The sequence below is a fragment of the Macaca nemestrina genome, chromosome 10, assembly GCF_043159975.1.
Source record: "Macaca nemestrina isolate mMacNem1 chromosome 10, mMacNem.hap1, whole genome shotgun sequence".
Classification (NCBI taxonomy): domain Eukaryota; kingdom Metazoa; phylum Chordata; class Mammalia; order Primates; family Cercopithecidae; genus Macaca; species Macaca nemestrina.
In genome coordinates this window covers 25,679,569-25,705,508 of record NC_092134.1, presented here as the reverse complement: position 1 = coordinate 25,705,508, position 25,940 = coordinate 25,679,569, and the positions used below count along the sequence as shown (strand labels likewise).

Genomic DNA, 25,940 nt, shown 5'->3' with positions numbered 1-25,940 from the left:
TTGAGCAGCCACTGAGGTTTGTAGCTACCAAAATGGACAGCACAGATATAGAACATTTTTCATCAGAGCAGAAAATTTTATTGGACAGAAAGTTCTATTGGAAGCTACCCTCACAGGCTTTTTCCCCTAGCTTCCTTATATTAATATTTGTGTTATTTCTTTCTCTCAAAATATGGTACTATCATTTTAAGCTAGAAGAGAAGGTTCTGTGGTCTCCTAACTCCACCTGTGAAGACACTGAAGCCCAGGGGATGGAACAGATAGATACACAAGTCACACAGCTAGTTAATACCAGAGCTGGTCCAAACGTGCTTCTGACTCAGTGCACGAATTATTCTGTAGTGACACAGGAGACCCAGGGAATCAGCTAAGCCTGTGTTTTCCTAAGTAGGGTTCTGATTGATTAGGGCTTAAGCACACATTTAACCCATTCTGTCATACTGCCACATGCAGGGTGATGTGAGTCCAAGCAGTTTATTACAAGGGAACTAGAATATCATCTTCTCAAAGCCACCACCCAGTGGCAAGGACACCAAAGATGACATGGGGGAAGATCTGGACTGCTCAGCCTCTCCCTTACATTCCTTTCTGGTTTGGGTTGTGGAAGAAAGAGATTCTGCTTGGTGTTTAGAATTGATCTGTTAATTTTAAATTTAAAATGTTCACTAGCAAGACAATGTTTGCAAGGATAAAGACTTTGAGATGTGTTTCTGACTCTTAGATTGTCTATATTGTTATTTTTCTTGATTGGGTTAACATGATAAGTTCAAAGCCATGGTTGGTAAATTTTCACAAGGTTGAACAAATTCAGCTTCCTGTGACATAGCTCACACCTTTAAATGAACAAAAACAATTCATTGCAACAAATATTTTCACAACTGTGGTTTCTGAGAACAAATATAGAGTCTCAAGTTTACAACAAGTTCATAGTGTTTAGACGATATCTGTTAAAAGGAAAGGTCTTTGTCCTTTTTTTTAAACAGAAAGAAACATGAATCCATGTTGACACAATAGGAGAAACAGAGATATAACTTCAGTGTTATAGGAATTGATACAAGTGTCACTTAGATTCAGCCACCAGTGTCAGAAAACGCAAATAGCTGGTGTTTAAACAAGATAGAAGTTTATCATACAAACAAAGCCTGGAGGTAAAAAATCCAGGGCAGGTATGGCCACTTAAGCAATGGTCAGAAGTCCAGGCGCTGCTTCTATCTTGTTGCTCTGCCTTTATCAATAAGTGGCTTCCACCGCATGGTCCAGTTTGGCTGCTTGTGCACCAGCCATCATGTCCACAGTCTTGCTTATAGAAGGAAGACTAGAGAAGGTTGGGCCTCTTCCCTTTAGGGCCCTTCCTGGAAGTCTCACAAGGAACCACTGCTTAGACGTCATTGTAAGAACTTGTCTCCTAGGTGCAAAGGAGGCTAAAAAATATAATCTTCATGCTGGATGGTCATAAGCCCAACTAAAGATTCTGAGTTTCATTATTAAGGAAGAGGAGGAGAACACGTATAGAGGGAAAACCAGCAGCCTCTGCCCCAGTATAAATATATTCGTTGTTACCTTTCTTGTGTTTTTTTCTTTTCAGGACAGTCTCACTCTGTTGCCCAGGCTGGAGTGCAGTGGCGTGATCTCGGCTCACTGCAACCTCCACCTCCCGGGTTCAAGCGATTCTCGTGCCTCAGCCTCCCAAGTACTGGGACTGCAGGCACGCGCCACCACACCCAGCTAATTTTTTGTATTTTTAGTAGAGTCGGGGTTTCCCCATGTTGGCTAGGCTGGTCTCAAACTCCTAACCTCAGGTGACCCACCCACCTCGGCCTCCCAAAGTGCTGGGATTTCAGGGATGCGCCACCATGCCCGGCCCTTCTTTTTAACTTTCTATATAAAGGGTTATGCCTAATCTATAGTTTTACCTTCTTAGAGGGGTTTTTGTCAGTCCATTCTTTTTTTTTTTTTCTTGTTTCCAGTGGGATTGGATATCAATCCATTCTTGATGGGTTTTTTTTCAAATACATTTCTGATTTTGTATTTTTCAACTGCAATCCTATCTGAGGAAGAATAAAAATATTAGGAACGTACAGTTTTATTCCAGAAGTTGCAGGCCCTACCTGTCTGCCTCTCCCCCTGCCTCTCTCTCCAACATTGCCTCCCACCGGTCCCTCTCCTTCCGTTGCTCTCTGTGTCTCAGCCCCAGTCACAACAAGCTGAGGCCCAAAGCACCAGGCTCCCGGCTGCCTCTGGGCCTTTGTACACATGCTGTTCGCCTCTGCCTGGAAATGATATAATGCATGGGTAATAGGCCTAGCTCTGAGCCCAGCTGCCTGTGGTATATCCTGGCACTGCTGCTTATAACTGTGTGTCCTTAGGTGAGTTAGGTAATCTCTCTGTGCCTCTACTTTATTATCTAATAATAGCACTTACTTTAGGGCTCTTGTCATTATCAAATGAGCTAACATCAGAAAAATGCTCAGAGCCTTGCTTCACATACAACAAGCCCTCAATAGTAGCTAAGTTTGTTGAGCATTTACTATGTGCTAAGCACCTTACTGACATTCTCTCCCTTAATCTTCACAATAATGCTGAGGTATGGCCTTACAGTTCCCCTGTTTCACATATGAGGAAACTGAGGCACAGAGATGGTGAGTAGTTTGCCCAAGGTCCCACAGCTAGCAAATGATGAAGCCTGGCACAAACATCGTCAGAGTACATACCTTTTCTACCACATCAGCACCAGATGTGAAAGTGTAGTGGGTTTCCTCTGTAATCTGTAAGGCTGTGTGCTGCCTTTTGCTAATTTTTATGGTTTTTTTTTTTTGGAGGCAGAAGCAGGCCCACATGGCCCCTAGGAGCCCACCCTGGCTTTTGCCTCTTGGCCCTGACCAGGCCAGGCCCTGCCCTTTTAGGCTTCTAGAGCCACCTCTCTCAGGATATGAAGCTGTACAGCCTCTGCTGCCTCCTGGATGTTTATTTTTTGTGCCCAAGCCTGCAAGGAGTGTTCTGCGGCAGCCTCACACGGAGCCTGTGGCTTCTCCACTTCTGAGGCTGTGGCTCCCCTCCCAGGGCCATTTATATCCTGGACCCCATCATCATCCCACCCTATTTGAGATCAGGTTCCTCCACAGAGGCCTCTGCCTTCCTAAACCAGGCCGGTCTGTGGCACAGGCAGCAGCTAGCAGAGAGAGGCACAGTCTGGCTGGCTGGTCCCCACGTGGTATGTGATGGACACTGAGCTTGCTGAGCATCCTGCAGTTCACAGCTAGCACTCTCTAGACCTGAGGGTCTCAGCCTTTGGTCAGCATCAGAAAATACCTACAGAGAATAAGAGATAAGATGCAGATGCCAAGTGCAGCAGGGTAAATCACAAATAGCTCCAAAATGATCAAGTCCTAATGCACAGAACTTGAAAATGCTACTTTATAAAGAAACACAGTCTTTACCAATGTGATTCTGTTAATGTTGACATGAGATTCTCCTAGATTATCTGAGTGGGCCCTACATCTCATCACAAGTATCCTTATAAGAGAGAGGGATGCTTGACACAAAGAAGGAGAAAGTGATGTAAGACACAGATAGAGACTGGAGTGACTAGCGACAAGCCAAGGAATGCTAGCTACCACCAAAAGCTGAGAGGGGCAAGGAATAGACCCTCTCCTAGATCTCCACGAGGGAGGGGAGGCCCTGCAAACACCTTGATTTTGGACTTCTGGCCTCCAGAGCTGTGAGAGGCCAGAAGTCCAACATATGGCCACCAGATTGTTGTTTCAAGCCACCAAGTTTGTGGTATTTTGCTACAGCGGTCATAGGAAACTAACACACCAAGCAAAAGGTACAGACCCAGGAATATCCATTTTCACCAACTCCCCAGGTGATCTGGAGACTCCCTGAAGATGGAGAACTAGATGGAGCATCCAGGCTAATGCTCCAGGAGGACCGTGAATTCTTACAGTTTTGCTCACATCCTATTTAAATTGTGAGAGCCTGGAGCATGTTGAATGCCTAAATACCGATGGGAAACATACAGAGAGGAGATGGAGGTTGAAGTCATGGGACTGCAGGGAGATAAGTGATTGAGCCAAGTCCCCAGGGAAGCAGAAGCAGGGAAGAGAAAAGGAATCCTTCTCTGGGATGGGAAGGGAAATGAAGCCTAGGGAATGTGTAGCTGTTTGCAGGGGGGGTGGAGGTTGTTGTTATTCATGTATCATTTTTGCTCGCTCTGCCTAGACCTGCCTGTCCTCAGCGCTGTTTGCAGCCCTCAGCCCTCTAAATCACCTTTCTTAGGATGTGCAGCTGGAAAGCCAGAGATGCTTCCTTGGTCAGTCACATGTGTCTGGGCAGCATCCGTAGAAATCACCTCCTCACCTGTGCCCTTTGCCCCCTTGCCCCATTTCAGGCAATTTATGTAATCACTCATAAGTGGCACTGACCTTCACACTGCAGAAGACTTGTACTTTGGTACAAAATGGCTTACTTTTCCCTAAAAGCACTGACTCTCTCCACGAGGCCTCTGTTTCATGGTTCCCAAGTGGTGTATTGTGCATAGTCAGGATGTGGGGAAGTCGTCCTCCATGGGATCTAGCACACTGAGCTTCCTCCCTGCCTCAGCCAATTGTGTATGATGGTGAGGAAGGCAGAATCAGCAGTAGAAAGAGAAGGCTATGTCCCTGCATGCAACTAAATCCCATTGCAGGAGTGTGTCAGTCAGGTTTCTCCAGAGGAACAGAACCCACAGGATGTGTGTACATGTTGGTGGAAAGGAGATTGGATGGATGGATGGTTGGATGTATGGGTGGATGTGTAGGTGGATGAATGAATGGATGGGTGGCTGGTTGGATAAATTGATGGCTGGGTGGCTGGGTGGATGAATGGATGGATGTGTGGATGGAATGGATGAGTGGGTGGGTGGATGGATGGATGGATGGATGGATGGATGGATGGATGGATGGATAGATGGATGGAAGGAATAGATGGTGAGTGGACAGATAGAGAGACAGATTGATCAACACACACATATCCTACTGGTTTTGTTTCTCTGGAGAGCCTTGGCTAATATGCTTTATATATACACACAGATTCAAGGAATTGGCTCACAAGATTGTGGATACTGGCAAGTTCAAAATCTGCAGGGTAGGTCAGCAGGCTGGAGACCCAGAAAAGAGTTGAGGTTGCAGCTCAAGTCGACTGGCAGAATTCCCTCTTTGGGGAAAAATCAGTCTTTTTTTTCTCTTAATGCCTCCAACTGTTTGGATGAGGCCCATCCACATTATGGAAGATAATCTGCTTTACTCAAAGCCTACTGATTTAAATGTTAATCTCATCTAAAAATTCAGAGTAATGTCCAGACTAGTGTTTGACTAAATATCTGGATACTGTGACCTAGCCAAGTAGATAGATAAAATTAACATCACAAGGTGTCTTTCTCAAGTGCTTATATTCCCAGGATGATACTAAATACTGCTATGAATACAAAATCGTCTGCAGACAATGCTTGGTTCAGAACAAACTCCCCAAGACTGAAGTGCTTCATAGGGTTGTTGGAAGACTAAATGAGAATCCAGGTGGAGACAGAATCCACCTTTATGATAAAAACTGAAGCCACCAGGCACTAACTTTTCCCAACCTCACTTGCAGCTTGACAAAGGCTCATGAACCAGGCTCTGTCAATCTGATGCACCAGCTCAACTCCTTCTATTCCATTGTCTCCTGGACCTGTGACCCCTTTTTCTCCCCCACTTAATAACAGAATTCACCTTCCCTGGTTTCTGGCTTGAGTCATGATTCCCTGTGGGTCATGGTTACTCAAAATATGTTCCATAGACCAGCAGCTGCATCATTACCTCGAGTTCATTAGAAATGCAGAGTCTCAGCTGGGTGCGGTGGCTCATGCCTCTGATCCCAGCACTTTGGGAGGCCAAGGTAGGTGGATCACCTGAGGTCAGGAGTTCAAGACCAGCCTGGCCAACATAGTGAAACCCTGTCTCTACTAAAAATACAAAATTAGCTGGGCGTGGTGGTGCATGCCTGTGATCCCAGCTACTTAGGAGGCTGAGGCAGGAGAATTGCTTGAACCCAGGAGGCAGAGGTTGCAGTGAGCCGAGATCACTGCGTGACACAGCAGGACTCCATCTAAAAAAAAAAAGAGAGAGAAAGAAATGAAAGAAATGCAGAATCTCAGGCTCTGCCCCAGACCCTCTGAATCGGAATCTGCATTTTAACAAGATCCCAGGTGACTCAAAGGCACAGAAACATTTAAGAAGCACTGACCTAGAACACTACCTTGGCTTCCCCCACTCCAGGACATCTGCAGAAACCACCCTCGTGGGCAGTTGGACCGTGCCTCGCACAGTAGGGCTGTCACTATAGTAACCAGCCGTGGCCACCTCTTACCTCTACCATCTTCCTGACTTTGGTGCCCACAGATGCAGTGATGTTACAATGAGTATTGCTATAGAAACCAGCACCGGATATGGTCTACTATCAATGTAGCTGCTTTTCCTTCACTCTCTGTGTCTCTGGAATTATGAGCTTCCTAAACCACAAATATCTAAATTCCTCTCCAGTCTAAGAAACACTCAACAAATAACAAAGATGAAAAGTCAGGGCCGCATAGTTTACAAAGGGAAGGCTATAGCAACTGCAGAGGTTTGCATCTATTTGTAAAGAAAAGGCAGGAACATCCCTCTATGTCGCTCTGTGTAGCAAGGCCTTTTCCTGCACCTGACAGGGAGAAGGTGAGTGATGCTAAAAACAATGTTGGTGGTGATGATAATAACAGCCCCCATTTATTGAGCACTTTCTCGGTACTGGGCGCCACGCTACATACATCATCCCATTCAATTCTTCCAATAACCCTGTTTATTTGTTCCCTGTGACTGCTGTAAAAAATTACCACACACATGGATGCTTAAAACAACACAAAATTCTTCTCTTAACAGTTCTGGCAGCTAGAAGTCTAAAATCACCCTCACTGGGCTAAAGTCAAGGTGTAGGAAGGGTTGGTTCCTCCTGGAGGCTCTGGGAGAGAATCTATTTCCTTGCCTTCTCCAACTTCTAGAGGCCGCCTGCATTACCTGGCTCGTGGCTCCTCCTCTCATTACTCTAACCTCTTCCACTGCTTCTTTTCCTTTCTCCTTTGACCTTCTTGCCTGCCTTTGATAAAGACCCTTGTCACTGCATTTAGGGCCCACTTGGAGGATCCTGAACTTAATCACACGTGCAAAGTCCATTTAGCCAGATAAGGCAGCTTTCACAGGTTATAGGGATTAGGATGTGGACATCTTGGGTTAGGGGTGGGGACATTCTTCAGCCAACCATACCCTCTGAAGTGGGTGCTGTTATTATCCCCATTTTCCCAGTGAGAGAACTGAGGCATGACAATTGAAATATCTTGTTCAAGGTTCCCACCGCTAGAAGGTAGAGCTGGAATCCCGTTCCAATCAGTCTTTCTCCAGAGCCCGTGCCCCTAACCACAGCACTGTACAATCCTCAAATGCTTTGACCCCATCCCCTACTGCACTAGGTCAAAGGAAACAAACCAAACACCATCAGCTTTCTAAGGAGTTTGAGCTTCCAGTTGAAGCCCCTCTACTGCAGACTGAAACCTCAAAATAGGATTTCTTGGTTTGGGGACCCTTTGCTCAAGTTTTCTTCAAAATGTCCAACCTCAAATATATTGGTTTGCTGGGGCTGCCATAACAAAATGCCATGGACTAGGTGGCTTAAACAACAGAAATTGATTTCTTCCCCACTCTGGAGGGGCTGGAAGCCCCAGATCAAGCTGCTGGCAGGGTTGTCTTCCTCTGAGGCCGCTCTCCATGGCCACCCTCTTGCCGCACTGTGCACACACAACCCTGGTGTCTCTCGTGTCCTAATCTCCTCTTCTTCTAAGGACACCAGTCAGACCAGATTAGGGCCACTCTATTGGCCTCATTTTAACTTTATTACCTCTTCAAAGGCTCTCTCTCCAAATACAGGCACATTCTGAGTACTGGGGGCTAGGGCTGTAACATAGGAATTTGGGGGAACACAGTTCAGCCCATAATAATAGGTATTTTCTCTGAACCCCAGAACAAGGCAGTTTAGCGTGTGCGATGAATTCCAGACCCCATGGATGTTCTCACTCCTAGGTTACATGTCTACTCCACATTCTTTACCACGTCTCCAACCTCACCCTCAGCAACCCTTTCAATACCTTTTAATATACTACCTCTGGATATGCCTGTGGCTCAATATTCCCCATATCCAACCATGACCTCTTTGTGGGAGGGTCCTATCTTCTGATCTCCCCAAAACTTTCTGTCTATCATTAGGACTTCCATGGTTTTCTCTCCATCTTCCCTAGTCCACACACTAGGTACTTCCTAAAGCCCCAGCAACTGGTTTTTCCAATAGAATCAAAGAATATTAGCATTGGAAAGAAGTGAACAGGCTAATGGTAGCCACCTCTGACCTACCATCTGCATTTGTAAGTAAAGTTTTATTGGAACACAGCCAAGCTCCTTCATTTGTGTATCATCTGTGGCTGTTCTCACTGCAATGGCAGAGTTGAGTAGTAGCAACAGAGACTGACCATATGGCCCATAAAGCCTAACATACTTACTAGCTAGCTTTTTACAGAAGAGGTTTGCTGAGCCCTGAAATAGACCATCTGATCCAAACTCACCCCATTTTATAGGTGAAGACACTGAAAGCCAAAACGTTTATGGGCCAGAGGAGCCCTCCAGTGAGTTCCTGCCAGATCCAGGGCTGGGATTCAGTTCTGCGGAATCCCAAACCAGGCCTTCTCCACATCCTGTAACATTCTTTCTAGTACGCAGACTCCCCAGCCAAACTCCTTTTCCATCCTGGATGGTCAGCCTCATCACCAGCTCTCTCTTCACCATTTCAGAGAAAGGCTGTGTCCGTGTATGTTCTCCATCTCCTACTTGAATCTGGGCTCAACAACCATCCTGAGCTGACGTGCTGGCTTGACCCTGCAAGGAAGCCCATCACGGCTTTCTCTTTCCTTCCAGAGCCTCCAGTTGCACCCTATATACCTCTCCTAACACCACAGTGAAGATGTAGATGGCCACTGTCCTGTTTGGGTGGACCATCTCCCTCCTCTGCTCATCTCAGGCCACCCAGTCAGGGATTAACAAACCTGCCTTGCTCCAGAATTTCCAGGGGAGCTTATTTAGAATGCAGATGCCCAGGCCCTACCCCAAGACCTATCGGAGCCAAACTCTGGATTTAAAATCATGGCCGTTGCCATTTTAACAAGCTCTTCATGTGATTCTGATGTTCAACGAAGTCTAAGAACCACTTCACTAAACCATGAGCTCCTCAAGCTTCTTTTGGGTTTTAGTCACTGCAAACAACTTCAGAATAAAGGAGACAACCAGTGGAACATTGTTCTCTTAAAAAAAATGTATAAAGAGAATGCAAGATTTTTTCTTCAGCATTCTCCACCCTCTCCTCAACTCAGGGCCCTTGAATTCTTTCCCATCTCCAATTCCTCCAAAGAAAACATCACAAATAATGCTATTTTTCCCCTCTGAGTAGACAAGATAAGAAGATTTTTAAATGAGTTACTGGCAAAGAATTCATGAGCTTATAAACTATTAAGGTCAGAGTGACAAAAAGAAGGCAATGTTGAAAGGAGAGAATAGGTACATAGAAAATTCCAGGAGAGGCTGGAATCCTGCGGTTCAAGGTGTCTTATTCTGGGGCTTGCCAGCTGTCTTGGTAAAGGTGTTATTTTGAAGGCAGCAGAGCCTTTTTTTTTTTTTCTATTCTTTGGCATTCACCAGGCGTTGGCTGTGTGCCCTGGGCCTCGCTTGGCATCTAACATGAAAGGCAGCAGCCCAAGGGCAGTTCTGTGATGGAGATACAGTCCCCCAGGGACTCAGGGTTGTGGGCTGTGCTTTGGGGCCACTGAGCAAAAGAATGATGGTGGGAGGTGCCTCTGAAACCTAATCCAGAGAGGAGTTCTCTGAGCACTTGGGGCTGGTTTCCAACAGTGATGGAAACACTGTGACAAAAATAAGTTCTGCTCACCTGAGACAGTAGAATCCAATTCAATTTCAAGTCAATGTGTGTTTATTGAGTGCCTGATTCAGTTTAGGTGATGGAGAGAATGGGAGAATGAGGGAGACAGCCTAAGAAGCAGGCTGATTCAGGCAGAAAATCCTTGGGACTCTGCCCCACAGATAGGTCCACAGGTCCAGAAACGCAATTTTATTGGTTTCACCGAGTAAGAAATTGGTAAATCTTAGTCTGTGACATGAGCAAATATTTATTAAATGCCTACAGTGTGCTGGGCAGCGTCCTGGGGCTGCAGCAGGAGTGGTGATCCAAGAAGTCCCCATTCCCTGCCCTGGTGGAGTTTACATTCTAATGGGGCATTTGCAGAAGCAGCGGGTAAGGCCAGAGGAGTCCTCTGGGGTGAGGCCCACAATGCGAGGGATTCAAGTGGGATAAAGTCAGGAGGAACATCTAGGGAGAAATGGGATTTAGCCTGTGGTTTGAAGGTTACATGTGATGTGGATTTTTAAAGGGCTTCAAGCCTTACAGACAGGAGGCTGAGCTGCATGAACAGGAATTAGCCCATTGCATACCAGCAAGAGTCCATGACCTGATCAGATCCCCTGGGGTGACAGGTGCATGCTGAGTAACAGAGTGCATGCTACCAAGTTGGACAACAGAATGTCGATATCACATGGGGTTTCTGCACACAGGATATGCAGTCAAATAACTTGGGTCTGACTCCCAGCTCTTGCTAGTCTTGTGGTCCAGGGCATGATACTTAACCTGAATCAACATCATGCTCCTGATCAATGAAATGGGCATAATCATAACTAGCACAGAGGTTGGTCCTAGGCATTCAGATGAGACCATGAATGACTGTAAATGGCTGAGCTGCTGAATATTATTAACATCGGATAAATAGATCTGACGTTAGGAAAACTGGCACCTGCCACCAAAAACTTTCTGGGAAGCTCATGACATCTGCATTTCTCAAGGGGGCTGGCTGACTTGTAACCCCATCTACCTGTCATCCTCTTCTCAATGCCATGGTGGTCATGCTGGACTGAATGGCAGCCCCAGGGCGGGGGGCGGCAAGAAACATGCCCAGAATGTATTTGCACAACCTGGCCTCCTTCAGTTTTGCACCTGGGGAACCCCACTGGCTTCATGCTCGTCTGACCCTTGCTGAATGGCAGGAAACCTTTTGGATCTACATAGTGCGTTTCTCAAAGTGTGGTCCTTGGGCCACCTAAATCAGAATCGCAGGGGCTGCCTGTTAAAATTAAGTTCTTGGACTCTAACACAATCACCATCGCTGGATATAGAGCCAGATGATTCCCAGGCCCTCTCACGATGACTTTAGAGCAGGGGTTCTTTGAGAATGTGGTCCTCAGACCAGCAGCATCCGTATCAGGAACCAGTTAGGAATGCATTTCCTGGGTACCTCTCCTGATCTATCGAATCAGAAACTCTGGGAATGAGACCCAGCAGTCTGTATTTTAACAAACTCTCCAGATAATTCTGATGCACATTAAATTCACATGGGGAGGTTTTAAAAACTACCTGTGTCCATCTGCACCCTATACCAATTAAATCAGAATGCCTGGGACAGGACTCAAGTGTCATTATTTTTTCAAAATCTTCTCCAGTAATCCTAATGTGAGGACAGAGTTTATCATCACTAGAAGAAATAGGAAGATGGCACAAATGCATTGCACTTAGAAAGTTGTCCTTCAGTGGTAGGCATTGTCTCAGTTAATGCTTGCAACAAGCTTGCAACAGCCTACCATGATCCAATTAGCAGGCAGGGAACTTGAGGCTCTCAGAGTTTCAGGGGTGTGACCAAGGTCCAAGGGGCCTCAAATTGTGGGCGCCACTGGGCGGCTGCCCAGCCTGGCTGGGTCTGGGGGAAGGCTGCCTGTTAACCTGGCTCTCTTTAGAGAGCCTTTTCCAGGTGCTAAAGCCTTTTGGCAGCATGTTGCCTGGGCAGAGCTGAAGCCTGAAAGAGCTCCAGAAAGACAACAGGGACCAGGCTGCAGATGGGAAGGAAGCGCTAGCGGACACCTTAGGCTTGGGCCCACAATCAGGGAGCCCCAAATAGAAATAACACCGGGCGCTGATTGGTTTTCCGCCGCTCCAGACCCTGCGCTTGGTGCTTCAAGTGACTCATCCTTATGTTCACATGATCGCCGAAAGGGATAATATTCCCAGATCAGTTACCTCCTAGCCTTTCCTAGTGACATTATCCCCAGGTTACAGATGAGGAAACTGAGGCCCAAGGATTCCAGAGAGCCTGCCCCGGGGTCACCGGTGCGGTCCGGATGTCTCCAAAGGCTCTCCCACTACTCTGGAATTCAGAGGCAGGGTCTCCAGGGAAAGCGGGGAGTGGGCTGGGGAGTCGGGAGATGGGGGGGGGAATCCCCCGAGCAGGGGGTGGGGCCGAGCCAGCAGCCCCTGCCTCCAGGGAGGCACTAACGCGCATCTCTGGGTCCCTCCTCCCGCCGCAGGCCCTTCCTCGTGCTGCCGCCGCTGATGGAGTGGATCCGGGTGGCCGTGGCGCACGCCGGCCACCGCCGCAGCTTCTCCATGGACAGCGACGACGTCCGCCAGGCGGCCCGGCTGCTGCTGCCCGGTGTGGACTGCGAACCGCGCCAGCTCAGGTAGGCGCGGGGGCCGGCGTGGGGCGGCGGGGGAGGGAGGGCTCCGGGCTCGCAACCTCCACCCCTCCAATTAGAGCCCCGCACACTTCGGCGGCGCTGGGGTGGAGGCTCCCTGGTTGAAGTGGCAGGCGCGGGCTGAACAATAAGCAGGTCCCTGGAGTTGCAGGGATTAAAGAACGCGGCGAGGCCCGATTCTTAGATTACAGATGTCGGTGTGGCTTCTCTCTGGCTATTCTCTCTGGGCCTAGCTTCTGCCTCTCTCTCTCCTCTCCCGGTAAAATCCGGTCTTCCTGTAGTTTTCTAACCAAACCTTGCAGAGTGAAATTTCTGGCTGGGTCAGAGAGCGCCTCTGCGTTTTCATTTGCGTGAGGATGGAGTGGTCCTCTCTGCATTCCTCAGGCCTGTATCCAGGGCTCTCCTCCATCAAGGTGGGAATTACTCCTGGGTCACTCAGGGGTCCCTTGCGTGGGTGCTCATTGTGAGCCAAAGCAAGAGAAATGAAAGAACTCACTCAGGTGAGTCATAATCTGGCTTTAAATGCAAAAAGCACATAAATCCAGTGGGGCGTGTGTGTGTGTGTGCTCACGCGCACGCACACGCACAAACCTAAGAGCATGCACTTTCCTTACTCCCCCCGCTCCCAGCTGTTTCCCAGGTGTCATTGTCATCATTTTCAAGTCCCCTCCTACCCACTGATGGGAGACTGCCTGTCCTTCACAGCTCATCCAACTGGGCCAAGGGCGGAGAGTTCTGCCCTTTCAGATCTGATTGGGGTTCTGCAAGGAAATAGTGGGTCTGCGGTATGAAACAGCCCCCTGAAGGCCCAGAGCTGTCCCTCAGCCCAAGAACATGCAGAGAGCTAGTCAAAGTCATCATTGCTAGCATTTATTGGATGTTTACCACATGCCGAGCACTGTTCTAAGTGCTTTACCCAGATGAGTATTTCCCAAACGCTGTAAAGTAGGTACTGTGATTATGCTCACTTCAAAGGTAAGGAAACTGAGGCACAGATAGGTTAAATACCATGCTCAAAGTCACAGGAGTAGTAAATAATAGAGTCAGGATATGAATTCAGGCAACCCAGAGCCCTGGGATCATAGTTCTAACCACTGAGCTTTTCTGCCTTCAGATTTTTGTCCAGGCATTTTCTGGTTCTGCCACCATGTCTTGTACCTTGCCACCTACAATAACAGCCCATCTCAGGGAGAGGTGAGGTCATTCACTGAGTACCTACTATGTGCTAGTTATCAATTGCAACAAAAGATTTCTTTCCTTTAATCCCTGAAGGGGCGTCATGAGGTTGGCATAATCTTCCCATTTTACAGATTAGGAACCATTGGTAGAGCAGCTTGTAGGTAGAGGTACCAAGGAAGAAATTCTTGTGGTCCTATTCTAAGTCCAGCCTCTGCCACCAGACTGTCCTGCCTCCTGTTTTCAGGGGTGGGGGGGACATTCTCACTCCCACCACTCCTGCCCATTGCCCTGATCTCCAACCTGGATGTCTTTGCAGCTCCTGCTTTCCTTTTGCAGGAAGCCTGGGACTGCTGGGTGACAGGAAAGGTTAGATGTTTTCTTAGTGCTAACTGACAAAGCGTTCCTTGTTTGTCATACCTTCAGGAGACCCCACAACTTAAAAGTTAGGAGCCTGGGCTCCAGGATGCCATTGCCTGGGTCCAGATCTCACCACCAGAGTTAATCAACTGTGCAAACCTGGGCAAGCTCGTTAATCTCTCTGGACCTTAGTTTTCCCATGAGTAATGCGGAAATGTGAATAGCAGCTCTGCTTAGAGGTTGGTGTGAGCACGAAGTGGGATAATGAATGTGCACTATTCACTCAAACAATGCCTGAAAGGAAGTAAGTGCCTATAAAGCGGTCATTTTTAACTAAATTCCCCGAGCCTCTGCTACCACTGAAATAATGAGGCGGCTCCTACTTAGGTATTATTCTATAATTTTTGAAGACCTTTAATACTTTCTCATAAGAGCCTCAAAACAAACATTGGTATCCAGAAAAAAGCAGTGCTGCCCCATTTTGCAGAGGAGGGAATCAAGGCTTAGTGACATTAGGTAACTCTGCCAACATCACACAGATGGTAAGTGACAGAGTTGGGAGCCACATATCACACCCAGAGACCCACTGATACAACCATGTGTCATTTTTCTGCTCCCTCACCCTAGACCTAGACAAGCCCTCTCGGAGGATGCTATCTTCTGGATGGCTCTGTCCCTTTTCACAATTTTGCAGACTGAACATGAGCCTCAGGGGCCACTGTCCATCTCTGCACCCCTCCCCCAGCACAGAGTTCTTTCTGCATGGTCCAGCAACCAATTGTGTGTCATTCTGACAGTCACACCAAGGATTTCAATTTCAGCATCTGTCCAGTTTGAAGCCTCAGCCCTGGCTTTCAGGATGTGAATGTGATGTGCACACAGGCCAGAATGCACAGAGGAACAGAGGAAGTTGGTTCCTCTGAGTCCCTGGGCTCTTTTTAATCATTTATGTCTTCATTCTTGACTCATTTGTCTCCTGAATGATGATTTGTGTACAGAAAATATACTGATTGATTGTTCGAGCTAAATTTTCATTTGATTTGGAAATCATCTTCAAAGAGAAAACTAAAATATTGAGTTAGCTTACCTAAATAGTAAGTGAAGGACTTACAAGTTCTATTAGCTACAAAAAATTCAGGACATGAAAGGATAAACTATTTCTTTCAAAAAGAACACACATTTTTCAGACTAATCAACATACAGATATATCTACACGTATATTTTCTAATCTCATTTAATGTGACATGAAGTAGGAATTACTGTCTCCATTTTGCAGGTAACAGGATCAAAGAAGTTTTGTTCTTTCAAGACACCCAACAGATAGATAACAGGGACCCACCCTGTTTCTTACACTTACAGTCCATGCGGCGTGTACATAGCTGTCCCCAACAACTGTGCAAGACAGCCTTTATTATCCCATTTTACAGATGAGAAGGCTGAGGCCCACTGAGGTTATGGGACTTGTCCAAGGTCACACAGCTGCTCTGAGGCAGAGCAGGGCTAGAATGGAGGACTTGGCAAATAATGTAAAACTACAGTCTCCTTGCCTCTCTCCCCTCCCAGACATTCATTTTAGAAGTTGCCGGGTGGGCTCCTAGTTCTGAGTCAGTCAGAGCTGAGCTCCTTCTTTCTAAATAAACAGCCCTAGAAAGGGGAAGGCAGTTTGGTGTTCTAACAATGCGGGAACTTGGGACGTGGTGTTGGCGGCTGGAGTGTCAGTGACTATTACCACATATAATTACCTACCAGCTGGCCGAGGTTTCCTGGTGGGAGGCAGCCTGGATACCAGCCTGGACAGAGAGACCAGAGTCAAGGATTCCCAGGTCTGATGCTGGCACTGCCATTGATTTGCAGAGTGACCTTGATCAAAAGCTGCCAGAGCTCTGCTTTTGTCTTTATGCAGCTAAGGGAATGTCTCACCATGGTGATCAGGTTTATTCAAAAAGGAATTCCATTCCATGAGGCTGCGTTTCTAAGCTCACAGTGGTGTCCCATTTATTCTTCCTTAATTAAAGTATCAGATAATACAAACCTGTGAATTCTTCCCGCCACCCCCCCCCCCGCCTTTTTTCTTGTTCTTTGGAAGGTGAAGGAGTGGGGAGGGCAGTGGAAGGGAAGAAAAGAGCAATTAATACATTTGACAGGGTTTCTTATGTTTTCTTAATTACTGGTTTTGAAATATACAGAGTAAATACTGTCATTTTCCTCATGTAAGAGGCCATTTTTCTGCTCTGGAGTGAAGGCCGTGTTAAAATAAAGGTAGTCAGCGGTGTTCTTAAGTCCTCTCTTAGCTGATAAATGGTACCTATCAACAGGATTTGGGGGCTGTTTGAACCACGAGTTTATTTCAGAAAATGGTTACTCATTTTGCGAGTGTTTCTGCCATGTAAACCAGATTTTGAGCTGTTCCAGAATGGGAAAGTTTAGGGGTGGTAAGCTGCAAAGAGTATTAGAATGGGACCCAGGAAACCTGAGTCATTACATTCTTGCCTTTGCTCTATTTATTGAGCACCTACTAAGTGCCAATCCCCACACAGATGCTCTCATCTAGGTCTGCTGCTTTCCAGCAGGTGACTTTGGGCAAGTCCCCTCCCCCATCTCACAGGACTTGGTTCATCCTCTGTAAAGCTGGTAGTAACAGCTGCCTTGTGAGCTGGGGAAACTTGGCGGGGGTCAGGGATGAATTTAACGAATTGCACCACTCTATGACCTGCTACTTTCAACCCTTCCCAGGTCCCCTGGGCACCTTTTGAGGCTGACAGGTTTTGTTATTTGTCTGGTGTGGGCCAGATTGGATTATAAGGTGAAGGCTGGGCCTCAACAGCACTTTTCCTAAAATACGACTCTATAATGACAGCTGGAAGTTCAGGTTCATTTACCAAAGATGAATGGGGTGCTGAGGCCTGCCCAGCCCACACAGGACAACCTCTGTGGCCCTTTGAGAAGAAGATCATCCAGATAAGGGGAATTCCAACCGTTGGTGTCAAAAGTTACCATCCATTCCCTCCTGAGATCTGTATGGTACCTGATATTTTTCTGGGGTCAGGAGACATGGAGTCCCCAGGACTTAAATGTCACTGGGGTGATACGGATGGTAAACATTAGCGAACCAATGAGCAAGATTATTTCATAGAGCCTGAGTGCCACAAAGAAAGCGAAACAGGGTGAGGGGTAGAGAGGAAGTGAGGAGGGAGGGACACATCCATCAGGGGTTCGGACAGCTCCTCAGGACCTTGCAGGGGCAGAGTCAGGGTCATGCTCCTGCTTTAAAGAAAGGCTTGGTATCTTATGGGGCAAGGGGCTTATGGCTTTCCAAAAGCCATCTAGAGCTGCATCCGCACCAGCCATTTCCCCCAGTCGTGTCCACACGTTGACCCCTGAATTCAGACCTCGGACCTCCCCAATCTTTCCCTCCACAGGTCACCTGCAGAGGCTGAGCACCTGGGCCCAGCACGTGGCTCTATGAGGCCTTGGAAAACTCCCCAGCCTCTCACAGAGTCAGAAACTTCTCTCTCCTCTCTCCTTGAATGCCCTGTCCTTAGCTGGCCCTGAACAAATCCTGCAACTCCCCACAGACTCTCTGGCTGGGCTGCCAACCCCTTCTTCACCTCCAGCAGACATCACACTCCACGCCACGGCCCCGTGGTGACCCATTTGGAGCCACTGCCTCCCCCGAACTGATGTCAATGCATTAGCGCCTCCCAGAAAGCAGAAAAACTGCCCTCTGCCTGATCCCTGGGGAGTTGCTTTGGGGTTCAGCTGTCCTCACTTCACAGAGTCAGGGACAGGCCTTGGAGCCTGCCTGAGGAGCCAGGCTAGTACCTTGCACTCAGCAAACATGTGTGGAGCACCTGCGGTGTGCTGGCCTGCTCTGTGCTTGGCTGGGTGGGAGGTGGGCAGAGAGGCCCACACGTAATTACAGAAGAATGTGGTGACTGCTCTAGGGAGGTCAGTAGAGATCTAGGTTTGAGGGAGCAAGAAATGACCTCCCTGCTGAGGTGCCATGTGATTGAAATCCTGAAGAATAAAGAAATGTATCAGGTGGAGAAGGTGAAAACGGGGAAGAAGAGGAGAAGGCATTAGAGAAATAAGTCCACACAGAGGGAACCACATATGCAAAGGCCTCAAGGTGGGAAACTGTTGGAAGAAACACAAGGAATTCAGACAGAGAGAGCATAGGGCTCAACAAACAGGGAGCACCCACTGTGGGATGGGCCCTGCACCAGGCATTGGTTACAGAGCTGAAGGCAGGACCAAACTCACCATGGAAGGTCTTTTATGCTACACAAAAGAACTGTGGCAGTATCTGCAAGGGGTAGGAGCTGTCGCAGATTTGTAAACAAGGAAATGACAACAGATCTATATTTTAGAAAGACGGGCTGTTGGCATTGTAGACAGTGGGCTGAGGCGGGCAGAGGCAGGGGAGTCTGGAGTCAGTGATCCACGTGAGAGGCTGACAGCCGGAGGAAGGCAGGAGCAGTGAGGATGGAGAAACAGGGAAGGATGCAACAGAAACAGAGAAGACAGAAGCAGCAGGACTTGGTGATGAATGTCAAGAAGAGGGAGTGATAAATATTCTAAGTGGCCCTGGTGGCAGGGGGAGCAGGAATGGGGGAGTGAGTGTTTGATGCGTTCAGAGTTTCAGATGGAGATAGATGGTTGCAAAACAATGTGAATATACTTAATGCACAGATCTGTACACTTAAAGATGGTTAAAGCGATAAATTTGATGTTATGTCTATTTTATCACAATTTAAAAAATGGTCCTGGAGTGTTCTCAAATAAAAAATAATCTATACATAGCAGGGTATACAGTGTCAGCACTGGCCTTGTGTGAAATACACACACGTGTATTTGCTGTACATGCTTAGGCTGCCTCTGGAAGGATGGATAAGAAACGGATAACCAGAGATGTCTCCAAAGAGGGGAATTGGGAAGCTGGGAGTATCAGTTTCCTAGGGCTGCAGTTACAAAGTACCACACACTGGCTGGCTTCAAACAACAGACATTTATTGTCTCACCTTTCTAGAGGCTAAAAATCCAAAACCAATGTGCTGCCGGGCCATACTCCTTCAAAAGCCTCCCTCTAAAGTCAAGGATCCTTCCTTGACTTTTTCAGCCTCTGGTGGCTGCAGGCGTTCCTTGGCTTGTGGCAGCATCACTCCAATCTCTGCTTCCATCTTCACATGGCCCTCTTCCCTCTGTGTCTGTGTCCAAATTTCCATCTTGTTGTAAGGACAGTAGTCAAAATAGATTAAGGCCCACTGTAATAGCCTCATCTTAACTTGATTATATCTGCAAAGACCCTATTTCCAAATAAGGTCATACCCACATGGAAAAGGAGTCAGGACTTAATGTATCTTTTTGGGGAACACAGGTCAACCCGTAACACTGGGAGGCAGTGGTAGGAGGGAAACAGACTTGGAATCTTGGGTTTTGTGGCATGTGCCTGTGTTGCCTAGTAGGTCCCTCACCAAATGTTTACATTAAAAGTTGACTCTGAAGTTTCTGGCATGGGAGAGTGTGTAGCTAGGGATGGTTTTAACAAATGCGGCACAGGACAATGTGGGAGAAGTACTAATGGGTTCCATTTTGTGTGTGTGTGGTGTTTGTTTGTTTGTTTGAGACGGACTCTTGTTCTATCCCCCAAGCTGGAGTGCAGTGGCATGATCTCAGCTAACCTCAACCTCCGCCTCCCGGGTTCAAGTCATTCTCTAGCCTCAGCCTTCTGAGTAGGTGGGATTACAGGCATGTGCCACCATGCCCAGCTAATTTTTGTATTTTTAGTAGAGACAGGATTTTGCCATGTTAGCCAGGCTGGTCTGGAACTCCTGACTTTGGGTGATCCACACGCCTCAGCCTCCCAAAGTGCTGGGATTACAGGCATGAGCCACCCCACCCAGCCGGGTTCCATTTTTTAAATGTTGGTTGTCCATCCAAGTGAGAGAGTCCTTATCAGGCCTCTTTATTGGAGCAAGTTTACCAGGGAATTAGGTCCACACTCCAGCATCTGCTCAGAAAGAAAGCAGAGCACTGTGGTTAGAACCACAGGACTTGCAGCCTGACTGCCTGGGTTCAAATCCTGGCTGCACCACTTACTCTGTGTGACCTTAGGCAAGTTACTCACCTCTCTGGGCCTCAATTTCTGTATCTGTAAAATGAGGACAATAATTATTACCCACCTCATAAGGTTGTGAGAGGATTAGATGAAATAATGTATAGAAACCATTTAGCACAATACTTGTGTCGTAGTAAATGCACATGAAATATTAGCTTATTTTCTCCCCTCTCGACCAAGAAGGTCAGTTCTTTCTGGTTGTGAAAAACAATAGCCTCATTGCCCTCTGAAAAGAAGGGGAAATAAATGCCTTGAAGAGATGTGGCAGTGTATCATTTGGGATATGGTTGGTAACTCTCACTGAGGTCTGGTGTGTCTTGGACCTTCTGCCACTGCTGGAAGAAAATCAGCTGGGACTGTCTGGCTTGGGAGTCACTGTCCCCACCTGTGACTCCAGTGTTCCTCTGTGTGACTCAGGTTTTCTGTTGCCTCTGAAATATGAGATTTGGAAAGCCATCACTGGCTGGCATCCAAAACCATAATCAAAGCAGTTGAACATCCATCATTTGTATCTAGCATTTGTAATCAGAGAGGGGCTCACTAATGGGAAAAGATAGCAGAAGGGAAGGAGGATCTGTGCAGATGGGAAACATGGCCCCTGGTTGGCTGGGCCTTGTCCCAAGTGAGCAGAATGAGCAGAGACTAGGAGAGACACAAGGGGGCATGGACTATTACAGAAGAAAGGTTCACAGCCTGGACTTGTATTCACAGCTGGCCTCCTCCTCTCTTTAGGGCTGGGGCAGAAATAAGTTGCCTTGATTGTGGGGCCTGGCACATAGTTGGGGCCCAATCAATAATTGTTGAATGAATGAAGGATGCAGAGCTGATAGGAAGTGTGTTCGTGGTACTATAAGTGAGAAGACCGAGACTTTTCCTGAACTAATTTTTTTTTCTTTTTGAGATGGAGTCTCATTCTATCACCCAGGCTGAAGTACAGTGGCGTGATCTCAGCTCACTGCAACCTCCACCTCCTGGGTTCAAGCGATTCTCCTGCCTCAGCCTCCCAAGTAGCTGGGATTATGGGCGCCCACCACCATGCCTGGCTAATTTTTGTATTTTTTTTTTTTTTTTTTAGTAGAGACAGGGTTTCGCCATGTTGGCCAGACTGGTCAGGAACTTCTGACCTCAAGTGATCCGCCTGCCTCAGCCTCACAGAGTGCTGGGATTACAGGCATGAGCCACTGCACCCAGCCTCCTTTATTAATTTAGATGCAAAAAGGCTTCTACATAAACACACTAATAGACAGGTGAGAACTCGGTGTAGAACTCAGAAGAGAGGCCTTAACTAAGGAAGCCTTTGCGGGCACTTGGCAAACAGGTGAATGTTGAAGCTGTGGGTGTGGAGGACGTTGCCTCTGGAAGCAACTGATGAAGAGGAGTCACTGAGACAAGGAAGAGTGGTGCAGTCATAGAAGAGCCTAGAGAGAATGAAGTAGCAGGGACCAGGGAAACTAAGATGGAAAGAGGTCACCAGAATCCAAGGTTGCAACATCAGCAGAGAAGGGAGGCCACTGGCTGGCAGTGAGGAATTCATTAGTGCCCTTTACAACAGCAGTTCCAACAGGCTGGTGTGGGTGGAAACCAGACTGCAGGCAGCAGACAGTTTGCCAACACATGGAATTAGTTCTGAGCTTCCAAAGTGTTAAAAGCAAAACAGAAACACATTTGGTACTTATAGCAACACAGGGAACTACATCTTAAATGGCATTTGAGGCTTGCTTCCAAAGTAAGCCTTCATATTCCGGCTGGCAGTATTGAGGGTATGTAGTTAGCCATGTGGGATTTGGCTTCTTGGGAAACAGGGATTTATCGATTATATATTTATTTATTTTTGGCCTACTCTTGAGTCTATTAAATTTCTAACCAAGATGCTTATTTCCTCAGGCCAGCAAAGCTCCCAAACTCTAGTTTAAAATATTAATTACATGAGGACATTATCTTTCCTTAGCAATTAGTCAGGCCAGCAGTACTTACTACAAAGTCACGTGCTTAGTACAAAGTGCTTAGCACAAAACCAGGACAAAAGTATTTTTGGTAACAAGGAACCAGTCCCATACTTTAAAAAGCTTGTAGACATCACAACGTTCAGTGCATACATGCCATTTCATTAAATCACCCTGCAAAAGGTTAAGAACTACCAGATTGAATGATCTCCAAAGTGCTTTCTAGCTCTGAAAATTATTCAGTTTTGTGGTCAGATGTTAGATATGCAAAATGGCATGGAAATAGTCTGTTCTCACATTGCTATAAAGAACTATTAATACCTGAGACTGGGTAATTTATGAAGAAAAGAGGTTTAATTGACTCAGTGTTCCACAGTCTGTACAGGAAGCATGGCTGGGGAAGCCTCAGGAAACTTACAATCATGGTGGAAGGGGAAGTAGGCCAGTCTTACATGGCTGAAGCAGGAGGAAAAGGGCAAACAGGAAGGAGCTAAACACTTTTAAACAACCAGATCTTATGAGAACTCACTCACTATCATGAGAACAGCAAGGGGGAAGTCCACCCCCGTATCCAATCACCTCTCACCAGGCCCCTCCTCCAACACAGGGAATTAAAATTTGGGCAGGGACACATATCCAGACCACATCATGCAGGGACACTGTTACCTGTGGGGGAAACTGAGGCATGTCACGGGCAAAGGAAATAAGAATAACTGCAGCTCATGCCCTCTCTTATATCTCCACAAGATGGCAGGAACAATCAAGAGCCTGCATGGACCAGACCCAGTTCTGGGCATTTCTCATGCCCACCTCCATTCAGTTTCCTTCAGCCCTACAAGGGGCTTTCTTTTCTTCTCCACACCTGAGGAACTTGGAACTCCAAGGGGTTAAGAAACCTGCCCATGGTTATATGGAGAATGTGACCCATATGGAATTTGAGTCAGGTCTGTCTTATTCCAAAGGCTACGTTCTCTCTACTAGAAAGGCAGCCCTAATCAAAGAATAAATGGGAAATGTGAAAGTCACTTTTGCACCAGGCCTTTGGGTCCATCTTGAAAGGCTCAGCCTCCAGCCTCAGTTCCTCTTAGGAAGTCAGATGCACTACATCAATCTAGCGTCATCAGCATTTCCAATGCCAGAACTCACTGTGAAGCCTTAGCATTGAAATACTCTATCAAAGAGCCAAGAAATATATGAAAAGCCCCCAACCTCACTAGTAATCCTGGAAATGCAGTTCAAGCTCACACTCAGGTATGTATTTCATACCAGTTAGATTGGCCAAAGTACATAAATAAATAAAATCGGACAATAACAAATTCAGGCAAAGATGTAGAATAGTGAAAACTCTTAAACACCACTGGAGGGGACTCTGGATCTACTTTAAAGTAAACTTGAAAAGATACAATTCTACTCTAGGTCTATACCCTAGAGAAAGGCTTCCCATATAGAAATAAGGAGACATGTACATGGATATTCATAAATGCATTTTGTAATAGCAAAAGAGAGGAAAAAACAAGCTGCCTAGAGAGAATGGATAAATAAATTATATTGTGTTGTGTTCATTCGATGGAAAACCAAGTAATGATGAAAAGAAATGAACTAGATCAGCCTGTTATTACATGGCCAACTCTCAAATATTACACAAAAAAAGCAAGTTGAAGAAGGATTTATGCAGTATGCTAACACTTCTATAAAGTTCACCAACATGCAAAACATCCTGTATATTTTTAGGAAATTATATATGTAGTAAAAAGAATAAAGCATGCATAGGAATGACAAATGTCAAATTCAGGAGAGAGGGTACTCAGAAAGGTAGACAAGATGATGGAGTCAAGAGGCGGGGTGCAGGGGCCTTTGTGCTTGTAAGGCTTTATTATTTCAATTGTGTTGGATGGTCAGCATGTAGGTGGTCATTATATTACTCTATATTTTATGTGTGCTGAAAATAATTCATTAACAATGAAAGTTATCTACCTAGCCAGTATTTGCAATAACACATTGAGAAAGCAAGTTCTGGGATATGAATATGCATTATAAAGAAGGGTTAAGTGATTCAATAAATTCGAGGAACACTAGCTTAAAATTAAATGAGCTTTAAAAAAAATTCTCAGTGCTTTAACATCCTATGTTTCCCATAACCCTCAAAAAGAAGGTTATTCTGTGTAAATATTTTACCATAGAGCAGGGGTGAGCAAACTATAGCTGCTTGCTACCTATTTTTATAAGTGAAGTTGTGTGGGAAAACAGCCCCTCCCACTTGTTTAGTATTCTGCAGCTGCTTTCCCACTACAGTGGCAGAGTTGAGTAGTTATGATTGAGAACACGTGGTCCTCAAAGCCTAACATACTATCTGGCCCTTTGCAGAAAAAAATTGTGGACCCATCATAGGGCATCTTGTGGGACTGGTGTTACTAGGAGTGCATTTGGGGATTGGAACACTAGAAATTTGCCCTAACACTTCAGGAATTTGGTTTGTTTATTGGTGAAAACTGTTATGAAGAAGGCAGTCAGTTCTTTCTAGAATTCCTTGGAGGGTGGATGGCGTGTGTGCTTTCATCTTGAATCTCCAGCACCGAGCCCACTAGCTAGCATATACTTAGCACTTCCCTGAAGTACTTCACTGAATTGATCTAAACTTGAAAACCATTTGTGGAATGGATTAATTAGGATATAGATTCATTAGTTATAATGGACATTCAAAATACCTGTGGCTTGGATAAGATAGGAGTTTTTAAATCTCCGTCATATAACAGTCCAGACATAAGCAACCCTGGGCAACTCCACAAGGTTGGGGACCTAGCCACTTTCCCTCTTGTTGCTCTGCCATCCCTTGGGTGATACCTTCCTCTGCATGGCCCCACCCAGCAGGACTACATCTACCCAGTGGGAAAAGAGAAAATAGAAGGGCAGGGCATGCCCCTAGAGATTGCACATGTCACTTCCCCTCACTTTCTATTGGCCAGCACTTGGTCATATGCCCATATATAGCGGCAAGAGACTCTGGGAAATGTAGTCTTTATTTGAGCAGCCATGTGTCCAGCTAAAAATTCAAGACCTGCAGCAATACATAAAAAAGGTAAGGTCTGAAAGACAGCAAACAATCTCTGCCAAAGAAGATGCATTAAGGGCTTGCATCCTTAATTAGAGGTGACACCTTCTCTGGAGGTGGCCCTCATTTTTGACTCTTTGAACATAAGCCATGATGCTGAAGCAAGATAATGCTGCCTCATCATTTTCTACTCAAAATCACATGACAACGCATTCAGACATGTGCACCATAGTTTCCTTCTCCTGGGTGTTTGCAGCCCTTGCTTTTGAAATAAGTATTTTTTAACATATTCAGACAGACCCAGAATTTCTGTCTTTTGGTATCTCTCCCGAGTCAGAAACAATTGGCAGGGAGGAGGACTTGGAATCACTTGCTTTACCTTATCTAAGGCAGGTTTAATGAGCTGGTTATTTTCTGTACTTTAGTAGCAGCATTAAACAGCAAGTGGGCATGATTTTTGGACAAAGATTCCTCCTAGGAACTTTTGCAAGCATTACATGTTCCATTTGCTGAGATAATATAATTTTTTTCTTTCTTTCTTAGAAAGGTGCTTAGAGATCTTGGTGTGACTTACCTCAGCACAAAGCACTCTCAATTTGTTCATCTTTTTGCTACCC

At 46.3% G+C, this 25,940-nt stretch overlaps 1 protein-coding gene across 5 annotated transcripts in view; it reads left to right on the top strand.

Moving 5' to 3' along the window:
- Nucleotides 1-25,940, top strand: part of ABTB3 (ankyrin repeat and BTB domain containing 3) — a 339,095-nt gene that overhangs the window by 247,047 nt on the left and 66,108 nt on the right. For 4 of the 5 annotated variants that reach the window (XM_011768941.3, XM_011768940.2, XM_011768939.3 and 1 more), the window contains exon 4: nt 12,510-12,662. In XM_011768941.3, coding sequence (XP_011767243.2) covers nt 12,510-12,662 — 153 coding nt within the window. Of the gene's footprint in view, nt 1-12,235; nt 12,363-12,509; nt 12,663-25,940 lie in introns of those variants that run through there. The other variant, XM_011768942.3, reaches the window with a different exon arrangement.